The sequence below is a fragment of the Phoenix dactylifera genome, chromosome 18 (genome assembly GCF_009389715.1).
Source record: "Phoenix dactylifera cultivar Barhee BC4 chromosome 18, palm_55x_up_171113_PBpolish2nd_filt_p, whole genome shotgun sequence".
NCBI lineage: Eukaryota > Viridiplantae > Streptophyta > Magnoliopsida > Arecales > Arecaceae > Phoenix > Phoenix dactylifera.
In genome coordinates this window covers 2,938,093-2,955,312 of record NC_052409.1, presented here as the reverse complement: position 1 = coordinate 2,955,312, position 17,220 = coordinate 2,938,093, and the positions used below count along the sequence as shown (strand labels likewise).

General features: G+C 37.5%; 2 protein-coding genes across 4 annotated transcripts; one reads left to right on the top strand and one right to left on the bottom strand.

Annotated features, from left to right (window-relative positions):
• Positions 1-1,711: 1,711 nt before the first annotated feature.
• On the bottom strand, positions 1,712-4,381 carry LOC103723526 (F-box/kelch-repeat protein At5g42350-like). Of its 3 annotated transcripts, none has more exons than XM_008814477.3 (2): positions 4,182-4,381; positions 1,712-3,766 (listed from the first exon to the last, which is right to left on the bottom strand). In XM_008814477.3, exon 2 carries the CDS (start codon positions 3,718-3,720, stop codon positions 1,939-1,941), a length of 1,782 nt encoding a protein of 593 aa, XP_008812699.1. In that variant the 5' UTR covers positions 3,721-3,766; positions 4,182-4,381; the 3' UTR covers positions 1,712-1,938. The 3 variants fall into 3 exon arrangements, with proteins under 3 accessions (XP_008812699.1, XP_008812690.1, XP_008812683.1); XM_008814468.3 differs by having other exon boundaries at positions 1,712-4,043; positions 4,182-4,361; XM_008814461.3 differs by having other exon boundaries at positions 1,712-4,021; positions 4,182-4,360.
• Positions 4,382-7,219: 2,838 nt separating this feature from the next.
• On the top strand, positions 7,220-16,244 carry LOC103723517 (protein seele). The gene is made up of 9 exons (XM_008814452.4): positions 7,220-7,422; positions 8,057-8,083; positions 9,045-9,124; positions 10,817-10,889; positions 11,167-11,224; positions 12,826-12,877; positions 14,891-14,915; positions 15,375-15,466; positions 16,007-16,244. The coding sequence occupies exons 1-9, from the start codon at positions 7,288-7,290 to the stop codon at positions 16,038-16,040; spliced, it is 576 nt and encodes a 191-aa protein (XP_008812674.4). The 5' UTR covers positions 7,220-7,287; the 3' UTR covers positions 16,041-16,244.
• The last annotated feature ends 976 nt before the right edge of the window (positions 16,245-17,220 follow it).

Genomic DNA, 17,220 nt, shown 5'->3' with positions numbered 1-17,220 from the left:
TTCACCTTGTTGGGCACTCGCACCAACCATTCGATGAGGCTTACATTTCTCCGAAAGACTGAAATTTGTTCCTTCTTCCAGTATCCCTGAAGTTCTGTTGCCTGTAGTGGCTGACATGTGAGATAGCAAGCAAAAATTCATTTTGTAAACCATAGTTATCATCACTCAGATATTCATCTCTAGCAGTAGATCAATTTTGGAGTCATGTTTCATTAAACCAGTTCTCCACACTTTTGATGCATGAGAGAGAGCTTCAATTACTGTAACATGATAGGAAACATGAATGGCTGTGATCCACTGTTTGATAAAATACATCCTTGCTCTTAGTTGGTGGATTTTTTCTTTCTTAAGCAAGGGCTGAACTGATTTGGATGTGTATAATCTAAAAAGGTATATGAATAGGGCACTGGGAGGATGAATAGATGGTACTATATTGGAGGCTCAAGAACCACAAAGGCAGGTTGGGAGAAGTCTGCATTGTAGGAGTAGAGATAGGAAGATGTCCACCGATTTTGCTCATACAAGTTATTAGTAGTGGGTCCTCATACTGCTATAAGAGTTCTAGACTGAAGTCCTTGACAAAGCTACACTGCACTACACTACCTACTTTTTTAGTCATTGTTTACACCTTCCTACCACCAACAAAAATGTTAGTTCCTGATTTATAAACAGTTCAGCAAAACATGCATCTCCAAAATGTCATTCGGTGGGAGATGATACCATCCCATAACCCTCAAGCACAGAACTGTTTCCTTTGTGAAGCCAGAGGGCAGTTCTTTTCCAATGCATCACCATGAAATTTGTTTAATTATTTTGGATAGTCAGTGGGGGTGGAAGACTAATCTCTTAAGTCCATCACATTGATGGAATGCACTCCTAGAAGGTAAAAAAAAATGATGCCAACAACTGGTTGACAGATGTTTCTAGTGAGGTTGATGGTCATTTTGGTGGAGAAGGCACTACACTTGCTTAATATTCTTCATGAAGAGTTAATGGATGCAGATTAACCAATTCCTCAGTATAACAATTAACAAACGAAGATTGTAATTTAACAGTTCAACTAAGTTGATCAAAGCGATCGCCGATAAAACCAAAATTTTCACATATAATTTAGTGAAACTCATACAATTTGAATTTCAACCTCAAGCATTCTTCTGCATATGAAACTTTGTTCATGGAATCGGACAAAAGCTCACAAAAATATTTGGATCCACAACATTAGCAGGAAAAATAAATTGAAAAAATCCATGATGCCTGGATACGACAATGGACAAGATGACTCCCCAAGCAATTCATCATGGATTTATTTGAGCAGAGACACTGGATTGCATGGTTCAAACTTCAGATGTACCATGATTGCTCATATATCAACTTTACATTGTAGATATATCATACATTTGCATGAGAGTTTATATCTACTGTTATTTAATTCCTAAAAATTGCACCCTAACAATGATTAACATCAGTTATTGATCACACGCAATAATCCAGCAAGAAAAACCAAATAGCCCACAGATGTTTCTGGCCATGGTGCTGCTCATTTGGGTGGGGAAAGGCACTGCATTTAACTCACATTCTTCACAAAGAGTGAACCGGGGCAAATTAAGCAATTCCTCAGTACAAGAAATGACATTATCTTGTCTCTGCAGAACATTGGGTGGTGTCGAACCATAAATGGGAGATCGCTACCACATTATTGGGGATTGCAATGTAACAAGCAAACTGAAACTTTTTTAAAGCAATCAAGAATAAACCAAACCTTTCGTTCGTAATTTAGCAAAACTTACAGACTTGAAAATGATTTCAACCCTGACCATTTGCCTACACTACACAGAGCTTTACGCATGAAATCAAACTATGCTACTTGAATCAGTAGCAAGAAAATTATACCCAACAAAGAAAACATGGAAAGAATGACAACAACTTCTTAGATAAACACTACAGATGTAGTACCACCATTGACTTTGTTGTGCATGAGGAAGCATCTGCTTCATGTGCTGCATGCTTCCCTGATATCCGTTTCCATTCGAGTTCAGTGTCAGAAACCTGGCAAGCAGTTAAAAAATCCAGCACCTGACCAAATATACTGAACATTTCCAACCCATAAATCTTGTTCTCATGGGATATGAATACAGCATTCCAGTCCATGGGAGCATCTGGATGTCTCGAGACCTCGTTCCATTTTTGCGATGGAAAATGCAGCTCCCAGAGCTTCCTCACAGCTTTCTCCCTCCTGTTGAGCTGCCCATCTCTTTCGCACCACGACACACAGAATACGAACAACCGGCTCCTGCAAGACAGGAGCATCGGATGGTACTCACGAAGACGGGGAGGCGTGCTCAATGTCTGAATGGCAATCCAGAAGCCCTTCTCAAGATCATAGCCTGCAAGTCTGTCTGCATCAGAATATACATAAAACATTCCACCACAAACTGCACCAGAGCAAACAACCCCAAAATCTCGTGGCAATGTCGCAATCTCCACCCATTCATCGGTCAGAGGATCATAGGCTTCTCCAGACTCAAGATGCTCATCCCAAGGCCCATGACCACCCACAGCAATCAGAGCAAACCTCGGTTGCTTATTCATCTTTCGTCGGATGAACTTTGATGGTTTCTCTTTGGGCTCCCATGGATTATCATCTTCATAGAAAGCATTCCTCAGTCTGCGCCTAACTGAAAACCTGTGAGGATCCTCATAGACCTCTGAAACCCCACCCATCCGAGAATTAAGAGGAAACCGATCGCAGCGATCAGGTTGAGTATGAAACAGGCTGCAGCCAGCACTGACTTCAAATACTCCCAGAACAGGTCTCAACCTTGCTGATCTCATCGACGCAGCATTGCGCCATGAGCCTGTTATGGGGCTGAAGACCAACACCTCTTTGTGGATCCTTCTCTCCATGGACAAAGAGTGACTAGATAAGCTCGAGCAGCCACCGACAATATAAACATCAGTCCCAACATTCGCAACTGAAAACAGAAGTCTTTCCTTCAGCATATCGTTGCTAATTCTGTGCCACCGGTCCGATGAGACATCCAAAGCATGAATTTCCCCAGCATCAAACCCATACCTTTTGATGCCAAACAGGAACAACCATGAGCTCTTATGGGTGCTTTCGCATCTCATCTGCATGAAATGCGGTGTGGTTGTCAAATTTCTCCACTTCTTGCAAACACATCGAGCAGCCATCAGAGAAGCAAAAGGAAGCCGAACCAAGATCAATTCCAAGACATCATCCGGAAGTGAAGTCCCAGCAGAAGACCTCGGTGGGCATAGCTCGATCGCTTTTCCCTTTTGCAGGCTTTTCTTCCAAAGCCTCACACCATGGGAGAAGCATTCGACTCCAGTTCTCTCAACCCCCATCGCCATTTTATGCGGCATGCATTCATCCATGGTACTCGATCTCCTCTTCCCATCTGCATCAAACTCCTCGCAAGCACAGACTCGACATCCACCACCCTTCACATAAAGGTTGAGGCATCCAGAGGGGCCAGGACCCGAGTTCACCCCCTCCTCCCTACTGCATCCTCCATGACCATTCCTCTTTTTCCTTCCTTCGGAGACACTCATCGCCTCCATATCCCTTTGAAGGGATGCTTCGTCCTTTGAGGACTCGGCATCAATTCCACTGATCTTGCAGACTTTTCTTAAATCATCGAAGAGGAGGGCTGTCCTGCTGTTGCTGTTGGATCTATTAAAAGAGCTTGCGCCAGCCATCGCCAAAACACCGAAGCACTCAGAATCCTAAGCCCTCGTCTTTCATCTGAAACAAAAATTACATGAAGAGCTTCTCCAATTGATCCCCTCTAAGCAATCAAGCTACTAGATATCAGGCCACAATCCCATGAACCCTAGAATTTAAGAGGCGGAAACGAGATCAAGAGCAAAGCTATGCATCCCTCCCCTTCCAAATAGCATCCAAAATCTTTCCAAATCCAGATTATCAACCCATTAAAACGAACACAATCCTCCTTATTAAATAAAGAAAATCCCATGTCAAGACCAAGATTTCGATCCTCTGCCCATTAAATTGCAAAAATCTGATCAAGATCACCATATTTAGATCAAAAACACAGAACAAAACACGAAAAAATACGTTTTTTTTTCTTTTTTTGGGTTAAAAAAAACAGGGAAATCGAATCAAGCGAACAAAAACGATCGAATTGAGAGAGCAAAACCTCTGCAGTCGAATGCGAGACCGAATGCTCCATCACCAGCGCCACCGGAAGTGGGAAATCGAGCGCGAAATTCTTCTCGGAGACGATCGCATCACTCAAGATGGGGAGAGGGACAGAGATCTTGGACCCGATCTAGTCTCGATCGCGGTGCGGAAATACTAAATTTGTTGGAATGTCCGGTTCGCGTTTGAGATTTTATCTAATTCCTTTTCGTTACATGGAATGATGACGCCATTATTGGGACCCAAGAAAGAAGACTTCTCTGGGACCCACAGAAATCACTGAGTTGTTTCCGGACCCCACACACAGAGAGACGTGCAGAAGCTGGGTCACATTAAAGAGGGCGTAATTTTAGGTTTTAGGATCATTCTGTATGCGTGACATTATGACAAGTTTATGGTACCACCAAACTTCACCAATTTTCTTAGCAGCCTTTCTTTATTGGAAGGAAACGTTAGAATACCGCAATGGAGCCCACCAGATAATGGAGTTGTCTGGTTCCGTCTTCGTCATGTTTTCATGATAGGATTTCTCTTGCGCTGTTTAAGGCGGCTGGTGGGACAGCGAAATTAAGGTCTGACTCCACGAATTTATGGACCAACCGCCGACGGACTTTTTTTTGTACGAGCATGCGGGTTCGCGAAGGGCCCACCCACGCACCCACCCACCACTCCATGTGACCACACCTTTAAGAAGAATCTTACGAGACTTTTTCTTTCTTTATTTATTTTTCGATTTATTACCAGAATACCCCTATCAAATTTTGCATAAATACTATCTCAAAATTGTTATCACACACGCACGCACACACCTACACATACCCACCTCCATAAAATATTTATTTTACTATTCTATTCATTTTTTATCTCTATTTTTATATATATACATATACCATCTAATGTCATTAAAAAATTAACGATTTCAAATTAAAATACTAAAATATTTTTAATGGATAGATGTGCAAAAAAAAATATATTTATAAGATGATCGCGATGGAGGACAAAAATGTAATTTCAAAAATTATTTAATTTTTAATTAAATAAATATTGTTTTTATTAACGGTGTTAGAGCAGCTATTATATTAGGAGTATTTGTGAAAAAATAGTGTTTTATGAAGATATAGAAATAAATATAAATTTTACGAGGTATTCACGTAAATTTGAAATTTTAGAATAGTATTCATGCAACAAAAAAACTTTTATTTTTTATATTTTTATTTATTTATTTATTTATTTATTTATTATTATTATTATTATTATTATATTTATGGCTAACATAATAGATAAATCTGGCCAGTTTGATGCACTGGAGGTACATGTTGATCCTCGGCATGTTTGACTAGGTGAATTAGAGATGGATGAGTATGATATCTTTTACTTAAATATTTATAAATTAATAAATTGATCTTATGTGTTTTAGATGTTTATATTAATAAAAAAAAGAGTGATATTCAAATAAAAAGAGATGCATTTACTGATCTTGGTTGGACATGGAAACAATCACTTAATGATAAATTAAGTTTCTTAGTTCTCAAATTATTTAGACCAGGACCACATATCACTTATATAGTTTATTCAAGAAGAAAAAAGATTATACATATTTCCATGATTCCATTAATTGGAAAAAATTTCATGAATACACATTTCATCTCAATTTATATATCCTTGTCTCTCCACCATTTATTTGAGCCAAGCAAAAATTAAAAGATGCAAGAAACCAAGCAACTAAACTCTTTCTTGCAGATGTATATAAGATGCAATTCCCATAGGAAAAAAAGGCCTGTGGGATGAAAATGGGAACAGGCCCAAGCCAATTAAAGGTGCACCTTGCACCCAATTAGCCCAAAACATCCTAGGCCAACCTACACTATTTTTTAGAAGCAATGCAAGTTGAGCCGGCGCTAGCTTATCCCAAGGGTCCAACCCACAGTCCGGACTTTTTTTTTTTGGGTTGGGGGTGGGGGGGCCAATATGCACCTAACACGTGTTAATCTTGGTTAGAAAATGTCAACGTCAAGGGCCAAACTTTGGTATATGATTAGTCTCCCTACCCAATCTTTTCCACTTGCAGTTTATAACAAAGTACCCAACTAGCCCAGCCCAAAGAGCCCATCACAAATTAAAATCTCAACCAGGCTACATCACTTGAACCAAATTGATCTGACTCCACCTAACTGGTGTGATGTAACCAAATTGATCTGACTCCACCTAACTGGTCCCAGTTGAACATTCCAAAGCTAGATCGCGTTCAAGTGCAGGTGGTTGCATTTAAACTGCCGACTTAGTTCAGAAATTTTTTTTCTTCATTAAAATATTTATTTTTAAAAAATTAAATGTTAAGCATAGAGTATCTAAAAAAAAAGTTTTAGTATACTTAGTTAAGCATAAAAAAAAAAAAAAAGTAGCATATTGCAGAATAGCTAATATTTAGTTCAGCAAATAATTTTTTAAGAAAATTATGTAAAATATCTATTATATTTTTAATAAAAAAATTTTATCTATAGATTTCAACAGCTTAAGAATAGTTTTGAAAAAAAAAAATCTTAATTTCTAATCGGTAGGATAGGCTTTTTATGTCAGAATTTTTTTTCTTCATATGAGGGTCTTATTTTCATAAAATTTTTAATTAAATAATTTTTTCTATTTCTTTACTATAAAACTTTTAATTAAATAAGATTTTTTTTGACTTTTTTTTCAACGAATTAAACAAAAGTTCTGTGAGGTGTTGAGTGCCGGGCCCACCGTGCCCTAATTATACCATTATATTGCCCCACTTATAGGAAAAATTATTACCAGAACCAGTGAACCAGTCCAAATCTTGAAGCGTATGTACGGTAGATAACATGCACCCTCATTTGATCTTAAATTGTTTAAATACAGGAGATAATGTGGCCAGTGACTATTGGATTGGTCCACCGGACGGCCACAGTCACCGGTCCTTACGTTCAAAGGACGTGGCAATCGGTCAAACCACGTGGCTGAACCAATCATACCCTACCACGTCAGGCGATGACAAGGCTTCTTGGGAAGGCTCGGCCCTGGTACTTGGAGTCCCGTAACGACCACGACGACGGGAGTGGGAGCGGAGGCGGAGGAGAGCCGGCGAGATGGACGGGAGGAAGAAGAGAGGGGGAGAAATCCCCAGAGCCGCTGCGATTTGGATCCTTTCCGCCCTAATCCTTGCCTCTATCGCTCCGGTCTCCTCCATGGACGACAAGTGCGCGGCTTGCAACGCCGTCGCGGTAATGCGCTTTCTCCGATCCGCTTAAAACCCTCGATTTTTCGCTCTTTAATCTCCTCCAGTATAGATGAATCGTTCGTTAGGGTGAGAGTGTTATCGAGAAGTCTTATTTTTTTCGTTTCTGGTACGAATGTCTGACAGCATTTTTTCCCCCTTTTTGGATCATAGCCGAGAAAATAACGATTCCATCGAACGCAGGAAAGTGGGTGAATCAGAATAGGTTTGATTTACGTACGGAGTTGCCTGTTAAAAGCTTGTCCTTTGACTTCTTAAGGAGTTCTTGGTTAGCTGAGTTAAATGGTTTCTTATTATCAGAACTTAGTCCACTGATCTACTTATTGTATAAAAGCGAAGAAGATGAGAAAGACGACATTTTGCTATAGAAATGAATTTCCAAGCTTGGATCTTTATACATACATCAATTTACTTACATCCTTTTGAATCGCTATTATAGTTTGGGCCGTCTATATGTTAACTGGTTGTGCTGATACCTTAACAAAAATCAGCCTGATATTGCTTTCGCGAATAATCATATGCATTTAGTTCAGCTGGTAAATCGAATATTCATGAAATAAACCAAGTTTCTTTTTCATAGATGTTGCTGGGATCTGACTTCTGTGCTGAATGACTTGCAGGCTGAGCTAGAAATTGGACTTTCAAATGTAAGTTTCTTATATCCACCTTCTCAAACTAATGGATTTTGTCTGATTTATCTCAGGAACTTTTGTTATTGTAAAACATTGACTTACCTGTCATGTCGCTCTGTATTACTCAAGTCATAGCTTTTGAAGTTCATATCTTTGAGCTTATAAATTGTCTGTATTTAATTATTTGTCATTAGATTGTATGCCGAGTCGCCAACCAACTGTTTTTATTATCTTTACAGAAATGACCTTGGAATTTGTTTTAGAAGTATCTGATGGTTCAGTTTCATCTTGTTGAATTTTAGCATTGAAATGGTAGGCCCCATTATGGGTACCATTTTCAGAAGTAAAAAATCTTTATTAGTGTCAAATCATTATAACAATTAAAAATAAAATTTTTCTTGTTATACTTGCATATTTTCATTGTGTTTATCATCTGCAGTGCATTGATGGGTCCTAAAGGATTATACCTTCACTTGTGTAGAAAGATAATGATATCTAAATGTGAAATAATAGGAAATCGCATTATAACATGCTAGTGATGCTTGTCTATTCAGCTCATTCCAACCCTCTCCTTGAATTATGCATCCAACCCACATATTTCATGCAAGTCTCACATGTTCTCAACATCCCTGTGTGCATGAAAGCAAGCATCACTATCCACAGATTGCTCCTGATCACCTCTATTATATAGTTTGTTAACACACAAGCAACTTGGACCCCAATGAATGAGATATCCTGATAGTTATGGTTATGGTGTAATGCTTGATATACATAGCAAATATGGTGTTTCCTTTTCCCTCTCTAAATTCCTGTTACCAGTTCAACCTTTTCCAACAATGTGTAAGCCCTAACATTTCATTCTATTTTCTGTGTATTCTCCTTTCACCATTTTATGCATGCTATTGATGGTTTAATTCTACTGATTGATTTACAATACCGTTCCAGTCAATAACTCTGTGGTTCATACTTGCTCCAGGAGAAACCAAGAAACCATTTGGACATGCGTCACCGTTTGGATTCTAGAGGTCAACGTGAAGGGAAAGTCATTGATTACAAGTATCAATCTGAAAACCAAAAGTTTCATTTTATTTTCAATCAGCATGTAGCCTTCCTATCGTATCATGCCAGATTATAAGAAAGCACACTAATGACAATGTGGACATCAATGACTCGGGTCGTCTTAATGTCATTGAGCCCATCATACCAATAACACCATATATTATATTTCTAGTATATTCTTAACCTTTAGACTTTGTCACTTAACAATATCATATCACTATCTGCACCATGTTGTCATGTTCTAATCCGATGAAAATGACAATTCCTAGTTTCTGTTACCCAGCTTTATTAAGAATGTCTGTATTTTATGTGAAAATCTATTTAGTATTCAAGGCTTTAGACCATGGCAGAGTCTATATGATGTTGAAGTTCAAATTTATATCAGTAGTTGCAAACTTGTAATCTTATCTTAAAGAAGAGAATTTTAGAGAAAGGCATGTTTCTGTTGAAGATCTTCCTTCTGAGGGGGCATAAACCTGAACTTGCAAAACAAGCCACTAAGAAGAGGAAGACTAAAAAGGAAAGGTAGTAATGCAAGTACCAAACACAGTATGCAAGCACAGAGAACCAACACTAAACAATCTAACCGATTACGTACATGAACCGAGGTTTGCTACTGGAATTTTCACTACGGTATTTAGTTCTGATGCTGCTATTCTTACTTGCTTGATAAGCCTTCAACAAAACTTTGTCCACCTATGATTTCAGTAGAGAATAGCATGACGAATCTCATTATATTTCTTTTATTCCGCAGTTATTTTCAACTTCTTTCTTTTAGTGGCCCAAATCACTGTTTATGGCCAGTCTCCACTCACCTGTTTAGTTTGAAGTTGAGCCTTTATCAGTTTTACCATTTTTCCCTCTTAAAGCTTATGAACCTTTTAGCACTGAAGGTCATTTAATTGAGTGCTTCAGCTTTTATCAGTGCCTATATGTTTGTGTTCATCTAGGAAGTCAAACAATGTATCTATTGACTTATAAGTTATAACCTTCTTTTTTTAAGGATATAAAGTAGACAAAACTCTCAAGATATCTAGCTTCTTTTTTAGATTTTGGAAGTCAGAAGTATGTGAATTTTCTAGGTTATCTTTGTGGTAGTGAGCTCTATGTGTCAATTCATTGAATTCTTTGGCAAAGATAGACATTATCTAATTTCAGTCTGATCAATTCATCAATGAAAGTGTTGTGGCTGAAAAGTTTTGTTCTCATATTCTTCTGCATTTTAAAATAATGCTATTATGTTCTTTCATTTTTCTTTTTTTTGTGAACAATATATTTTATTATTTTACCTGGTGGAAGAAATTTGTCAGTTTCACATCATGATCGGAGCACAACTTTGTAATTTATTTTGAAATTCTCCAGAAATTTCAATTGATGATTGAAGGAGGTATTCTGATCCTTTGAATAATTAAATTTTAGTCTAGTATTTTTCAGCTCAAAGTTACTTCCTTAATGTGCCCTTCTTTAATTTATTATTGAGATTTATTTTGTCATGCATGACCTGTGCATGTCGTATTAAATATTCCAGAAATTCCTTATTCACGTTCAGTGACTTGTCAGGAAATTGATTACCTTGACAGTAAATATTCCTGACATACCAAGCTCATTTTTTGCTCTGTCGCTACAATTCTTTTTTCTTATTTTGATGTGCTTAACTGATATCAAATTGTTAGTTATTCTTTGAAATAGAGTCAGTGAGCTAAGAGCCGTTGAACTTCTGGATGGACTCTGTGAAAAAATGCAAGACTACACTCTAATGAAGGTACAGTATGCATCTAACCAGATTCTTTTGCAAAGTTATTTTATCCATAAATTGTCCACTTAGTTTCCACTTGTCTTATATTGTATTATGCAAAGGTATATGTGTACATCCATTCACGTGCTTGCATGTGCCTGTGAGTGGGCATGGGCACGCTCACATGCATGCATGTGGCTATGGATGCATTTTTTATATTATATAATATATTTGGCATTGCTTAGAAGCCAGTGTTAGTGCTAAGGAAACTAAGTTAGTTGCTTATATATTATACTTTTTGCAGTTAGAGTCAGGCACAAACGAGTGGGTCAAAGTAAGAGATTGGGATGCCCTTAAAGCTGGTGAGACTTTAGGAACTTCATGGCCAACTTTTTATCCATTTATGACTCTTTAACATCAGTTAATCTTTCTCTCATGCATTTCTCCTACCATCTCTATTTAGAAATATGTGCACTTCGAACCGCAAATGCAGATATTCTTGAAAAGAATATTAGGTAATTTGGTTTTAGGAGTAGGTTAGTAATTCAATTCTCCTGCCAGTACTTTGCAAAATGTTTATTTAAGCAGTACGCAGTGTTCATAGGCTATTATACTTCTTTTTGAATCATTTAACCTCCTAGCTGTACGGAGACTTCTTTGGAGGTGAACTGTACTACACAGTCATCTCCTGATGATAGCCTGTCAACAATCTATCCTTCTTTTAATTTGCACTGAGATTGTCCTTGCAATGTGGAAATATATTGACAATTTTCTTGAGAAAGAAGAAGTAAGCATGTCTTCACTCAGTCAAGCAAAGGAAGTGATAAGAGCATTTAGGAACTTCTGACAGGATGAAATATGCATTCAACAAGTTCATCTCAAAAAAATGTGAAGTACAAAATATTTACACCTTGTAGTATGATCTTTGAATAAGACTGAAATGAAATGCAACTGAAAGAGAAAATAACCTTGCTTAAATCCATATTTACCACAAAACAGATCAATTTACACAAATATAAGTGTTTGTTACTGTTTGATTCATTTTTATTTTTCTATTTTGAGGACCAACTAATGTTTAATGTTGCATGGTGAAAGTTGAGACAATTCCTGAATTGACGGCTGTTTCCCTGTCCTGGAACTTATGTGAAACAAACATTAAGTGTAGAATCTGATGAAATGATTGACTAATATTCTGGGCAGTACTTTATATCTCCATAAGAGTACCGGTATTGGTACCTGTACTGACCTACTGGTACTGCACGAACTGGTACGGACCGGTGCCATTCTGACGTATGGTATGCTTCCGTGTTCTGGTACAGCACATGTTTGGTAATGGTATAGGGCGAATACCTGTACGGATTCCTTACTAGTACAATCCAGTATGGCATGAAGCAATAACTAAAACCTTGTTCCAAACCAATTTGCCTCTGCCCTGGTTGGAAAATTAGTAAGGAGGTAAGCGAGATTTCTACCATGAGATTTCTATCTAATCAGATTCTAGTGTCTTAACTTGGTGTCCTGTAACATTCCTTGGCGATCAGAAATTCAGGGAAGATGACCATCTATTCCAGTCCTACTCTTCTGGTGTAGTGAACTTCTTAGTCATTTCTTTATACTTCATGTACATGTTGGAATGAATTTTGATATTTTTATTGGTTGAAATAATTTGATTGGATAATATAGTTGTATGAAAGTTTATAGTGACCAAATTACAGCTTTTGAGATGACAAAATTCATGTGATTGTTTTCACTTCCATGGAGGAATAATTCTATCTGGCAAGTATGTTGCCAAAAAATGTAGAACTTGTTTCGAGATTCTGTCCACGGGGAGGTTAAGCACCCTATAATGATTCTTTAGGGTTGATTGACACTTAACTAACAGTATATATTTTCTTTCCTGGCAAGAAGTTACTGTTGTTTTTAATATAGTTTTCTGAAAGATGTTTTCCCCTGTTTTTGTCAGATAAGCAAGAAGCACGTGCTCACTCAAAAAAATTGTCATCCTTTTGTGGAAGGTAAGATGTGCTTTCTTGTTTTATTTGATGAATGATTCCCAAGGATCTTTTAAATTGTTGGTTGTTTTTATATATCAATTTGCTAGGTTTAATTTTATGTTATTCCCATCTTATGAATTGTACACTTTATCTGTGCTTTAGTACACTTGTTTTTAGAACTTTTACTGTTTGCTGGATGTCATGTCAGAGTTGATTAAAACTTACCTCTATTAGGAGGCACCTCAGATTTTCATGTAGCTTACTGGAGTTGCACAATTTACTTTCCCCTCCCTTCTCTCTTTCCTTTCTATTTCTTTCCCTGTATAGTATCTCTTTCCTCTAACAACCTTCCTGAATCTGGGATCTAAGCATCACCTTCCCACTTCTTGTGACAACCTCTTTAGCTGAAACAACAACCTTCCATTGACAGGCTTCATGCAATTTTTACCCTCTTCTTCATGGAGGTCCAAAATTGCATTCCGATGATGCATATTCGAGATTTCGAGCTTGCGTGCTTGCACAAACCATGCAAGGATGGACTGGTGGAGCTTGAGATGTAACCATGGATGGTCCAACAATGGGACATGCGCTGAACATTTGATTGAGGAGATGATGGAGCTTAAAATGGCCCGCTAAATGCAAAATTAAGTGAGACAATAATGCCAAAATAACCTAGGTGGCTGGTCAGAGATAATAAGTTGTTTATTGGGACATAAATGTATTGGAATGCATGGCTGTCAAATGACCTATCAGACCCACATATAATAGCTGCATAACCTTTGGAATCTAGGCAAGGGTTTGACCATATTTTTATCTACCCCACTATAGCTTAAATCACCTATGGGCCTCATGTTATCAGGATAACTAAAATTTCCTGTCTATACTGTGCCTCCCAATAATTCCTCGATAAACCTGTTTCATTCTTTGTTCTTTCTTTGAAATGAAAGATGGGGGTATCGTGACAATTGGTCAATTTAAAAAGTCAATGAACTAGGGCTTACCCTTAGGTAATTACAATGGAGGTCGGTCTCTCTCTCTCTCTCAAAAAAAAAAAAGGTTTATGGCCATAAGGTGAAATTCTGGGAGGATGTGGTGCAAGGGCCTAACTTTGTGTTAACCTGACTAGGCTATCTAAAAATAGTGATGTGAATGTCTTGTATAGTTTTCTCAGTGATCATATCTATACTTTGTTGATCCTACGTAACTGCTATATTATTCTGGTAAAAATTGTTTACATCACTATTCGGCTGTTTTCTCTATGTTATGATAGGAGTATCCTAGTTTGTCCTTAACTAATGACAGTTGTTTAGCTATGGAAGGAAGAGTGCTTAAGGCAATTTGTAATTTTATCATACATTATCCTTTTGAACTGAATATTTTCCTTCTATGACTACGTGAATAGTTTGAAGTTTGAACAATAAACATTCAGTGTATCAGAGTGAACCATACTGAACAATAAGAACATTATTTCAAGCCTTCTCGGTACATTATAAATTCTGAGGATTTTGGGCAGTGTCTGATATTGTTAATTATTTTCCATGCACCAGCCATTATGCATTGAATGATGTGATAGTTCAATTATGCATTCAGGGTTGATCCTTTGTTTACCATGTCGTGGTTGCTGGTATCTTCCTGCCTTGTATAATATTGCCTCATTCTCTTTGTAGTATAGTGTGTCTCACCGATACACTATAGGTAAGGTTGATGTATCAACATTACTTTGGACTGCACTTAAATACAACCAAACTGACCCTGCTTCATGTAGTTTACTTAGGTTCCTGTCATTATATCTAGTAGTCTGCATTTTTGACCACCTCATATGTTCTGAATGCTGCTTGTATTTATACAGAAGGCAGTTCCTGTGGTTCAGTTTGCTCCTACAGTTCATATGGCATGCCCTATATGGACTGTACCATCAAGTAGGATTTGTAATGTAACCTATGTTTGGGTAGAATGAACAATTGTTTTGCATTCCTTCAATGCTTCTATTGATTTTGTCAAGTAAGTTTTAACATAGTTTGCTCATTGGTATAGGTTGTTGGAGGAAACAGAGGATGAGGTAAGTTAGGTTCCCATATTATTTAGTTTATGCTTGTGCTTTTCTTTCATATTTGTTCATTATATATATACATATGTATGTATGTATAGTTGTACTCTATGAAGCTTACGGACTTCATGAATAAACAGTGGGATAAGGAGGCTGATGCATAACTATATGAACGAGTAACCTTATAGATGACAAATAGACTAACAGCACTGCAGAGCTATATGTTCTGAAGTGAATTCCGATTGGAGAATGGCTTACGATATTGGTCCACAACTGTATTATGTAATATTTATTCATCAGCAACAGCAGTTCTACAGCGTTCCATAAAAATATCATAATCTTAATATTCACTTTTAAAATTGTGACCTTCCTCAGGAAGATTTCTACCTGGAATCTGCAGAAGTCAACTATGTCTTGCATTTCTGATAAACAATTTATTTAAGATGACATCCTTTTAATTCTCACGTGCAGCTTGCTGAGTTGATAAAACAAGGATCCGCTGTACCAGGAGGTGTCAACAAGGCTCTTTGTCAAGACCTTAGCAAGCATTGCAGCTCTTCGAGGTACTCTCAAAATAGATCCTTGTATGCATCTGCTGCTGAAACATCCAAATTAGATGGTTTAATTGGGAATTTTCTTGAGCTGCATTACTTAAAAGAAAATATCAAGTAAAAAGAGAGTCAAATCCTATGTGCAAAATAAATATGTGCCCAGAAAAACCATATAAATGTTGCCTCATCCGCAGAACTGGAGGTCTAAGATGATCCCATATTTAGCGCCCATACTTTCTCGAAGGACGCATTATCCCCAGCTTGTTTTCTTTTTTTCTTTTTTCTTTTTGGGTAAATCCCCCAGCCTCTCTTTGATAGACCTAATTATTCTCTCATTATGTGATTAAGTTGTGGTGCTTCGAATGTTGGGGCTCAAAGTATAAAGCATATTCTTATCTTGCTCAAAGTTTTTTGTTGACCATTTCTAAGTGCTTCTTTAGTAAAAACGACCATGCCATTGGTTAAATTCCTTCAGCACTATTCTTGCTCTCTTTGGCTCCTGAACAGAGAATAAAGTTGTCTAAATTAACTCTTTTATTGCATTGCATGCAGGGGTTCCTCCAACATGGATGATAGAGAATTATGAGATATTTTTTTTGGTGCAGAATACGAACAGTTGGAAGCTGTAACCTGATCAATCATTCATGATTCATTTATCTTTATATTCTATTCTTGGATGAAATGGTCAAAACCTTTCCAGCCTGTTAGAAAAATTCTCACGTGGTCCTCTTCAGTAACATTCTTTATTGATCAATACAAAATGTTCTGACTATTTATTGTCATAAAGTAATGACCTTAATCATATATACTCAAAAGATCAACAAGAGGGACAAAAAAAAAAAAAGAAATCTTCTTCATCATCTCTTTGTTTTGCATGCTCATGCATCTGCACATGTTGTTAGAGTACCCTATCAAAAAGGAATCATGTGAAACGCCATGAGAAATGAAAGCATTCATATATTTTACAGGCCAAGCATATCAATGCAAGGCAGGCAAAGATTCGCCCTGAAATAGCATTTCACATCCCTATTCCTGTCTGATATTTGGTGGGAACAAGACAAACCTAGAACCTTGGTACCAACCTACACAGACTTTACCAACAAACCAGTGGGCACCCATGGTGATTCATAACTTGTTGCAGGGTTCCTACCAATGGACTGCCTCAGCTAGTGTTTTTCTAATAAATTAAGACCTCTATTGGAAGCTTGGCTAAGACAGACTGCTATCCTATGGTGTCCTAAGAAACTGCATGTTGGCCATTTTTCATAACAAAATTCACTAAGGGCAATATTTTATATTTGCACATACATATATACATACATACATACATATAAAAGCCTACTATGGGGTCACTACAAGTGTACTTTTGATCAGATGGAAGTATGGAACCTCTCAAGCCAGCTGTTTGGTCTTGCTCTTGTTACTATTATAATCCAAATTCCCAGAAGCCACCTACTTATGGGTCACAATTATCCGGACAATTAAGACGCAGAAGCTTATAAGTTATTGTTTGGTCTTCCCTGTTCCCTCACTGATCAACCACATGAAATCTAGCAAGCTGCATACAAAGCAAAAAAAGCTCCAAAGCCTAACCCTAAGCTCCATTGCCGCATGTCGAGGCAAGATTAGTGATTCAAATCAGGCCACCAAGTCGTTCTAATCTTGTGAATTGCACCAATTCTCTCATGCACTTACGGCTGTTAAAAAAAAAGTTGCTACTTAGGAATCTGAATCTCACCTTAAACATGGTTCATTAATCTTACTTT